This window comes from Pelmatolapia mariae, linkage group LG10_11, assembly GCF_036321145.2.
Source record: "Pelmatolapia mariae isolate MD_Pm_ZW linkage group LG10_11, Pm_UMD_F_2, whole genome shotgun sequence".
Taxonomy (NCBI): Eukaryota; Metazoa; Chordata; class Actinopteri; order Cichliformes; family Cichlidae; genus Pelmatolapia; species Pelmatolapia mariae.
The window spans coordinates 7,075,332-7,086,013 of record NC_086236.1 but is presented as its reverse complement, the minus strand read 5'-3'; the positions used below and the strand labels follow the sequence as shown (position 1 = coordinate 7,086,013).

The following is a 10,682-nucleotide window of genomic DNA, read 5'->3' as shown; positions in this document are numbered from 1 at the left end:
GGGCTGACTTAAAAAACAAAACGAAACCATAATATATAGTGCAATATCGTCAACTAAGACAAAAAAAATCAAAGCAGGGTCAGGGCCAAAACCATTGTAAAAGACTGATATCACCTTGGCACCACCTGTTCAAACCTGCACATTCAGATTAACAGTAACACATATAGTAATATATTAATATTCTATTTAATATGAAGTACGCTCATGTCAGAAAACATTACTGCAGAATAGCTGCAGACCTGCAGACATCAACTGACCCCTGCACTTTATGGTCCAGTTGCCTCTTTTGTATTGTGTGCATGTGCTACTTTGTGATTTGCCTAATGTTTATTTCTTTTTTTAAAAAAAGTAACAGTCTTAAGGCATGCTTGCGTAACATTTATTTAATCATACATGAATGTATGCATGTAGTTTCAACCTTGTTGCACCACACAGGAGTGGCTCAGTGACTCATCCCAATCTCAAACTAATTTATTTCCAATGACAATAAAGATTTCTATTCTATACTATATTTTTAAATGTCACCCGTTGTCACGTGTTGCTTTGTCAGTTCATAGCAAAATATTATAATATAATAATACTTTATGCACAGAACAGTTATTGTTCTGGAAACTAAATAAATCTGAATTGAAGTGGCAGCCAAAACTCGAGAACAAATAAAAATAGAAACCATTTAGATAATGCAAAACTACTAACTCTGGTATTAACGATAACAGAATTTGATCCATTTACATTTGTTAAACCCATTTTACACTGTGGGTCACACAGCCCAGTTTTATCTTAAGAAGTGTGGACCAGTGGCCCTTCTCTATCAGTGCAAAGAAGTTTATACATATTTATATAAATATAGTTTTATAGATTTAAATATGCAGAACGTTTTGAGTGTATGGATTATTAAAGCCAGGAGGTTCATAAAATAAAATGATTCATCAGCTAACAGATTAAAGCAGCTTAAGTATCAGGCAGACCTGTTAGTTATTTAAAGGGATAATATTAAATGAGAAAACTCTCAGTGCACTATATTCCAGTATATGCTGAGGAAATTAAGAAAAGAGGAAATTACGTCTGCACCTCCAGAGCGCCTTCTTAATGTGCTCCAAGCCACGCTGAAATAAAACCGACATCCATGTATGGCATAAAATATAAGTTAAACAAAGCAGCAGTTTAAATTGATGAAAACACGTAGTGAAAGACATAATATCTGCAAAACCCGATCCTTTACTGCACAAATTGTGCATGGGTAATGTGTATCTGCGTGTAATCAGATTAACTTAAGAGTGTGCTGCACAGAAAATGATTCACTGTTAGATAAGGTTAAAAAAAACAAAAACAAAAAAACACCATATCCGTTATAAAGCGTACAGTTTAGAGAACTCCGAGGGGCTCCTAAACGCATCGTGATGGAAGGTGTGTTTTTCCTCCTCTTTTCACTTCTTTTTTGGGGAGGGGGCACAAAGCATTTCCTCTTTCCCAAATGCATCACACAGCAGAGCAACGACCGCGACTCTTCGCACAAATTATCGATAAGATCGGCTGCGGGATGTCCCAGAAAGCACAAACCGTCCACATCCGCGCAGTGAACAACACCGGGACGTCGCGCAAATAAGAGGGGGGAAAAAGTTCATTTTGGATCCAGCAGCCAAAGTTTGACGTAATTCTCCCCCGGACACCAGGAATAGTCTGGAGTGTCATCATGGAAGTATTTCCTAAGGAAAAACAAGAGATTCTCTCTCTCTCTCTGAACTTGAAGGTAATCTGAGAATGTGAAAGCTGGGGGAAAAACCTTTTTCAGACTGTTTTCTCTGAGGTTTTTTCCAGATGTCCATCTCCTGATGCAGGCAGCGGCTGCTTTCTGAAAGAAGCGAATTTCATTTCATCACGTCTGCTGGAGTTTTAACAGCTGGATCGTCCCATAGATACATAAAACACACACATCCTGTGTCTCCAAGGAGCTTTACTTTTGATTTTTAAACCTTCATGCTGGATATAAAGACTCGGCAGCGTTTCGAGGACGTGCATGGACGCGTAGGAGACGAAATGAAGAAGCAGTTTTAGTACAGAAGAGTCGGGGGTTATGATGGTAATGTTGTTTGGGTGAAGTCGTCGGAAACTCACAAGGGAAGCCCAATGAGTGGCACACAGTCAACACTCGCTGACAAGTAAGTTCACCACTCTCTCACACACTCTCATTCTCTGCGTGTCTTTATCTGTTGCTTAATTTTGGCTTACGTGCTGACGAATGGGTTTTCGGGTCAGTTTTGTGAATGGAAAGACACCTTAATGCATCACACCAGATTCCATTAAAAAAAATACCTAATTTTAAAATATATTCCCGGCTGGAAAACATAAACAACATATAATCGGATTAGATTATTTGTATTTTAGTTTCGTATTTTTTTTTGTTAATTCGGCGATTTAATGATTCAATTCATCTATTTATTTTAATGCTTATGCTTATTTTATTTTAATGCTTATTTTAAATGTAAATTAAAAGCTGGATTTTAATACAGTTAAAGTTGTTTCATCTACTACTTGGACTGCCGAACAAAGCACACGGCTTTGATAAACACTTAAGCAACTTTAATAATCTCACAGCAACAATATCCAGGTAATAACGACAGGGAAAATCAAAATGTACAGTTTTCTCAATGAAGTTCGTGAACATGTCCATTGTAAAACTAATTGGCCACAGAACTGGGCAGGGTTTTCCCCTGTTTGACTCCAGAATATGATTGTCAGAGTTGAACCAGAAGAGGGATATTTCGTGGTGCTGCTATGTTTTCAATTAGTTGTCTCTACTATATTGCCTAATTTGAGAGTTTCCTGAGTATTTTTGTTTTGTGTACTCTTGAAAGGCATCCATTAGTACTTGTTCAGTGAGTCAGCATGTTTTCTAGGATACACACAGGAATCACCACCAGTCACTGGACCTTGGACATCTCCAAATCCTTGACTAAAGTCACATGACATCATAGCAGGCAGGGAGTTTAACTGACAGGCTGTAGCAAAGGGAAGCAGGTATAATGTATTAACCCCCACCCTTATTAATCACTGATAACAGCCTCAAATAAAGAATCAATCATTATTTTATATTTTTATGTTGTTCAGTGTCTTCCTTCTCTGAGGTAGAAACATTACAGGCTGACTTCGATTCACATTCAATCCCATATAAGCTATTTCTGTATTTTTTTTTTTTTTCTTACACTTTGCAATCAGGAGTTTTCTTTGAGGAAACCTTTGAATAAAAGCACACATGACTGCCTTGGAGAGTCAAACAAAGTCATTTGATTTCTCGACCTTCAGCCTGCAGGAAGGACCCAGTCATTCGACTACTTTGCTGGTTTTTAAGACAACGAGTCTCTTCTGTGTTCATATCTGCTTAATGATCATACAATCTTAATGATTCTTAATAGGCCCTAGAAGAGAAAGCCTGCCATAATATGACTCATAAATCATACAGACTGAGTCATGTAACTCAGTCTGTATTTGAAACTAGGACTCTCCTGTATAACTATGTTAACACACCACAGCCCTGTCAGCTGTAGGTGTCCAAATATTACAACAATTTTAAAGGATTTTTGAAAAATGAGGATATTAACATTGACACAGGTGTTCTTTTTTTTAATTAAACTAAGGCGCTGGTTAGCCTAGTTTAGCACAGTAGCTAAAAGTATCAGGAAATTGCTTATTCTGGTCTCGCTCCGGCACAAAGGCACCAAACATGCTAATGTCACTGTTAAAATAATGTAGAGAAATGGTTAGTAATGCATTTTTAGTTGTGTGTAAATTTATTTAGAGAGATGCAAGATGTTTATTTGTTGGAGATCTTGATGAATGAGCGATATTTGGAGGTCTCTGTAGGCCAGGGGTGGGGGAACTCCAGGCCTCAAGGGCCGGTGTCTTGTAGGTTTTAGATGTGTCCTTGATCCAACACAGCTGATTTTAATGGCTAATTTACCTCCTAAACATGTCCTGAAGTTCTCCAGAGGCCTGGAGTTCCCCACCCCTGCTGTAGGCCTTTTGATTGGAGGAACCCAGGCTAGCTTGTTGACATCACCGAATCGTTGGTGAGCGGTCGCTGTCAGCAGGTGAAATCAGTCAGGAAGAGGGTGTTGAACCAAAAACCTTCAAGTGATTGGTTTGGTTAGTGGCTCACTGGTCCAGCTGCCCCTAGTTTGCATCAAAGTCTTGTCTCCAGATATTTGCTATTTACTCTCAGGGCTGTAGTGAAACTTCAGAAAGTGCCACACAAACTGGAAATGGATGACGTTGATGGTTGCCATGGGAACACCGATGAGCCCCGAGGCCTGCATGACTGGGGCCCTACACACAGCTATAGAAGATTGAGTGATTATCAATCTTCTTAGTTCACTCTGGATGAAACTACTTAAAAACATGTCCAGAAATGTTGTCTTAAAACACCACAATGATGTTTATCCATTTAAAAAACAAATCAAGTCCAAGATTGCTGAAACTATAACCACAAAAAGCATTTGTTTCAATAATGTTAGATTTCAATAAATTCTGATCTTCACTGAGATCCTTTACATATAAGCCGCTTAGTTCATGATGAAAAGAGAATATGAGGTCATTGTTTATTACATTTTTAAACTAGTTAGCAGCTTATTGCAGAGATAATGATGATGTGCTGCAGAGATCTGCACGCGATGTAGCTGGAATTATTTTGCATCAGCTTTATGATGATAGCAGTTTAAACCAACATGTTTTCTTTTCTTGTATAAAGTTTTGGCACACATTGAGCACCATATAAGCCAATAATGATAAATCTAAATATAAGCCAGTGTTGCTTTATTAAATTGTTTGACCAAAATACTGATTGGGTCTAACATGGAAATATCCATGCACCATATTTTAAATAACTGTTATGTACTACAGGAAGGAAAAAAAAACTCATCAATTTTAACAACAGCGCTATAAAATAATAGTAATTTTTTAATCTTGATTAAGAACATGTGGAAAAAGTGCAGACCTCATCCACAGGGATGAATAAATTCCCTGGATCTAGAAGGATATCTCATTTAGAAGAATAGAATAGAATAGAATAATCCTTTAATTGTCCCACAAGGGGAAATTTGGTTGTAACAGCAGCCCGAAAGACACGTATACAAACGAAACAGGACACAGAACAGAAACATACACAATTTTTTTTTCTTACATATTTACATTAAGGACAGTGGTTACTATAAACAGAGTACTGTACAGTTATTAAATTAAATAAAATTAACTACAGATAAGAGGCAAATTGTTGAAAACATAGAAACTATGTTTCCTCATTTTCTTATTTAAATTTAATATGTTGCAACTTTTATTTCTCCTCGGCTGTCATGTTTGATAGTGATCTCAGGACTGCACTAAACCATCGAATTGGGAGTAGTGATGGGCGGTGTGTACAAAGGTTGGGGGATGTGATCAATTCAAACTTGTTGTCAACACTTACAGGGATTTCCTCATTTAAGGGAAAGGGTTAGCCATGCTTCTCTTTGAAGCTAGTTAGCATGCCATTCATTCTGGTAAATGGTAAATGGCCTGTATTCGTATAGAGCTAAGGACCCCAAAGCGCTTTACACATCCAGTCATCCACCCATTCACACACTGGTGATGGTAAGCTACATTGTAGCCACAGCCACCCTGGGGCGCACTGACAGAGGCGAGGCTGCCGGACCCGTTGACCACCACCAGTAGGCAACGGGTGAAGTGTCTTGCCCAAGGACACAACGACCGAGATTGTTCAAGACGGGGCTTGAACCAGCAACCTTCTGATTACAAGGCGACCTCCCAACTCTTGGGAGGTCTTGGGAGGTCTTATAACCAGACAATATCGCTCTACCACCGACTAGCTGTCCACCACCACCACCCAGTGCCGTGATTAGCAACAGCATTCCTGGTTAACCTGCGGGGCAGCTTCAGTGTGGAGTTTACATGTTCTCCCTGTGCCTGCATGGATTCTCTCCTCCCACAGCCCTGTTAGGCTAATTTGTGTATCTAAATTGGGAAAAGGTGTGAATGTTTGCCTGACTCTATGAGGCCTGCCCAGATTGCATCACTCTACCCACCTCATGACAGCTGAGATAGACTTGGATAAGTGGTAAAGAAAATTGATGGGTAGCCTAACAAACAAAGAAACAAAGAAACCCAACCAATTACATAACCTTCTTGGCAGAGGTAATGGATGAAAAATATTGTATTGATTAACGAATAAGCCCTGACAGTATCATTTCCTCTGCAGTACTTGGACAGCTTCGTCTAATGATCTCACGCACTCTCTCTGCCCTATCTTTATGGAAGAGCTACAACTGGAAACATGACACTGATCGTGTCTTTTTCTATATTAAATATTTACCAGCCTCTAACTGTAGAAATGGTAGTGCGCTGTGTATTTGAGGTCTTTGTTATCTGTGTTTTCATGAAATTCTTGCAGATTAGACGGCTTTGAATGGGACTGCTGCCATCAGATGTTTGCTCGATGTCGTGCATCCCTCGTGTGATGACAAAGTGTCCGTCTGTCCCTCGCATACACACCTCTTTGTTGATCTACTTTGTTTTATTATCTAAACAATACATGCACATTACTACATTACTGAAATGGCTTGTCATTGCCTGGTAACAAATGTGCCAACTCCAGCAGTGGTTGGGTCAGGGCCTGGGGGCTGTCCAAGTGTTTCTCAGGGAGAAGAATTCAGCCCCCCCTTTGCAAGGTTTCTGGTAACATTTGCGATATTTTACGGTCTGGATGGGACACGTTCTCCCATCAGCCTCGCCTCACAGAAGAAATCAAAACCATCCTCTTTCCTGAGGTTAATGAGTCTTGCTGGGCTTCAGGCGCAGGCACAGCTTCCTGCAGGTTGGACAGAAGCAGTAAGCTTTTAGACCTACAAAGGAATTGTTTATTACAGCTGGGATGGATCGGAAATATGGCTAAAAATAAGTCGGCAGAGGAAATAAACTCAGACAAACAGGTTAGACAGATTAATTTAAAAAAAGAAAAGAAAAGAAAAACAGTGAAATAATGTCTTTTGTAAACAGTGTTCACAGTTTGTAGATGTGCTTCCTTGTTCAAATTTGATCTATCCTGCTTGTCATACGTGTGCATGTGCAATGAGGCATCATCACTTTTAGTTTTATCTCCACATGGTTTAAACAGTTTGGAAAATCTGGTGGTTTGTTTATCAGACTGCTGCTGGATATACTGAGGTCAGTCGGTTTTGTGGAGAATGATATTGATAGAATTTAGAGGACTGTTTGTAAAATGTAAAGATGCAGTTCATGTTTTTTTACTTTAACAAAAAACTGAATGTTGAGGAGAAAAATGCTGCAGGTAGAAACAGTGTTCTTCATGGCGTAAGCATGTGGGATTGTCTCCATTTACCTGGATAATAAAGTCGATCTCATACCTCTACCTGGGCTCTTTGACCTGCTCTGACGCTAGTGAACGTTAGTTGCTGGTACAAACCTGATGAAAAGAACATCAAAAGCTAAGAACATGCAAAGGCATGTAAATCTGTCCCACTGACTTCCTGTAGAGCAATGGTTTCCACTGGTTTATCTTGGGATTCAGTGATTAGTCAAATATACACCTGCACATAGGTTTATGAGTTCTTGGTTAGCAGTTTATAGAAATCCTTCAGGAAAAAAAACTTCTATTAAAGATAATCCCCGTCTGTTGACGCATGGCGGATTGTGGGATTATGAGGGCGAGACGCATTAAAAGCCCCTGTTGACAGTGAGGAGTCTAATAAGGGAGAAACGTATTAGTTTCACGATAGGGACAAGTCACAACTAACCACCGGTGTGGATGACACACTGGCTAATGAAGAGCATACAAAAAACCTTAGACAGCATTGTGAAAGCTACTTGTCTCATGGCTTCAGCTGTCAACAGCTCTCAGCCCAGGAACGTCATCTGCTGCGAGAAGTTGGTGTCAAGATCTAACATCTCGTCTCACACAAATGTGGTCTGCTAAAAAAAATAAAAAAAAAATAAAGTGCTTTGTCTGAGTCAGGGCTGGCTGCTCGCTAAACTGCACAAAAGTGCTTGGTAGGTGTATGCTACCTCAAAACTTTGGCTTTATCTTTGATGCACTTAAAAGTTGGAAAAAGACTGCAGAGGCGAGATCAGGGAAGCAGTAGGATGCAGGAAGGAGGAGGTCAGACTACATATTGTCTTTGTTGGAAGCTCATTTCAGTGCAGTTTCTAAATGCTCCCCGGCCCCTGTACTGTAAACCTGTCAGAGATTTTTTTGCTTTTTGCTTTTTTGTGAGTTTAAGTGATGCTGGTGTGGAGAATGAGTTATAAACCCAAAAGCTTCAGGCGGTGGAACAGCTGTGTTGCTCTTTGTCAAACCGTTTTGCTGATCTATGGGGCTCAGACAGGAAGTGGTGACATCATTGCTAAACAATGTCCATCAGGCTCTTCCTGACTGAAACTCTGCTGGCGACACATCAGTGCAGGCTGACTACCAGCCGGACAGAGATCACTACATTTACAGTGCAAGAGCTCGCTAATAGAAACTGGAAAACCGCTGGGTTTCCCTGACTGTAAGTTGACCTGAGATAGGATACTATATTAATGCAAGTTAAACAAACATAATATCCACAGGGAAGGTAAAAAGAGGCTGTTTTAAAAATATATTTATAGGATCTTGTAGGATAAATAAGCCAACATTAAAAGGGTTTGAAAGGAACTTTATTAGTTACACCATGATGTTATCAGGTTGAACCCCTTTATGCCTTTAGAACAGCTTAATTCTTCATGGCATAGATTCAGCAAGGTGCTGGAAACATTCCTCTGAGATTGTGATCTATATTGACATGATAGCATCACACGGTTGCTGCACATCCGTGATGTTAATCTCCTGTTCCACCAGATCCCAAAGATGCCGTTTGAGTCCAGTGAACTCATTGTCATGTTCAAGAGAGCAGTTTGAGATTATTTGTGATATCCTGCTGGAAAAAGTCATCAGAAGAAACTGATGGAGTAGGCAACAGTATCCTAGTCTTCCATTGTCCAATTTTTGGTAGCCCTGGGGAATTATAGCCCTGTTTTTTTTACTTAGCTGACAGGAGTAGTACCCGGTGTGGTCTTCTGCTGCTGCAGCTCATCTACTTTAAAATCGTGCATTCAGTGATGGTTTTAATGAGCTGCCTTCCTAACAGGCAGCGTGATCTGGCCATTATCCTCTGAACTGTGACCTCTGACATCAACAAGGCATTTTCACCAGGGGACGTGCTGCTCACTGGTCATTTTCTCTTTTTTAGACCATTAGAGATGGCATTGTGGGAACCATCCCAGTAGATGAGCAGTTTCTGAAATACTTGGACAGTGCAGCAGTTAGCTTCATGTTGTTCTTAATGCATGCAAGCATCAAAATTTATTTATTTATTTATTTTTTTGCTTGTCCCGTTTGGCTCTTTTGCCATCAGAATTATTGTCTAAAGGCGGAGAAAGATGCCCAACGGATTTACTTTACCAAATGGACCATCCCAGCCTTGCCGTAATGGTCCATTTGATTCACCTTTTATTGTTTATTTTCACTTGTTAAATACGGGACAGACTTGACTGGGGAAAAGAAAGGGGAGAAGGAAAGAGGGAAAGAAAAACAGCGGGGAAGAGGGACGGGGATAAAGGGCAAAAAACAAAAACCAACAAAATAAGCAGACAAAAAATACATATGTCAATCACCTGGATCACCTGTTGAGAAAGAAAAAAGAGAAAACAAGCAGAAGAAAAAAAAGAGCAACATAATAAACAACATCACGATGATCTATGGGAATATAACAGTAAATACTAAATATTAAACATTATTGTGCAGCACGTGAGATCGACAGCGCACAGTGTGCTTTGAGGTAGGAGCCAAAAAGGGTGTAGTTTGTGTGTGTGATCACCCGTGTGTACACCTGTGAGCATGGACACGCTTGTTTTTAAAAGGTTCCTTCATGTAATGATCTGCTAGAGGGTGTGGGGGGCCACTGCCCCGTCCTCCAGGGCATGAAGCAGATATGGAGGAGATCAAAACTCCAGACATCCAGAGGCCCCCAGAACACAAGAGACCAAGGAAGACCAACAGAGGGGCAGCCGCGCCACTGTCCCAGAAAGAGCTGAGGAGAGCCCCAGATGAGGGGTCACTCAGCAGCCGCGCAGCAGAAGCCAGGGGGGGTTGCAGTGATGTGCCCGTGAGCTCCGCCGGCAGCCTGCTGTGCCAGAGTGACCGAGCCCCAGGCCGAGAGGCCGAGGGCACCCCACCCCCGAAGTGGCCCGAGCGAGCCCCAGGCTCCAGGCCCCGATAAGCAGCCACCAGGAGTGAGCCGGTGTGTACCTGGACGCCCATCCCTGGACACAAAGAACCACCATCGCACCGATGTCTGAGGGCGTCCGCCACCGGCAGGGGAAGTGGTGGGGGGAGATAGGCCTCCAAGCCTTGGAGGGCCTGAGATGTCCCCAGAGAGGTGGCGTCTGATACCCAACCTGGCAAATAGACACAGACATACAGGCACACTCAAATACAAACATCCATCCCACCCTCATGCTCTCATATGCAATTACTCAACACTCACCCAATGTGGAGACAGACATAAAGAGACGCTGTGACATAAAGACATAAAGAGATGGACAGCGGTAAAGCTGTCCGTCCACGTAGAGCCGGTCCACAGCGATGACAGCGCGGG

General features: G+C 41.2%; 1 protein-coding gene across 1 annotated transcript in view; it reads left to right on the top strand.

Moving 5' to 3' along the window:
- Positions 1-1,453: 1,453 nt before the first annotated feature.
- LOC134637986 (rho guanine nucleotide exchange factor 12-like) overlaps positions 1,454-10,682 on the top strand; it is a 51,593-nt gene continuing 42,364 nt past the window's right edge. The window contains exon 1 of the mRNA XM_063488592.1: positions 1,454-2,159. Coding sequence (XP_063344662.1) covers positions 2,128-2,159 — 32 coding nt within the window. The 5' untranslated portion in view covers positions 1,454-2,127. The remainder of the gene's footprint in view (positions 2,160-10,682) is intronic.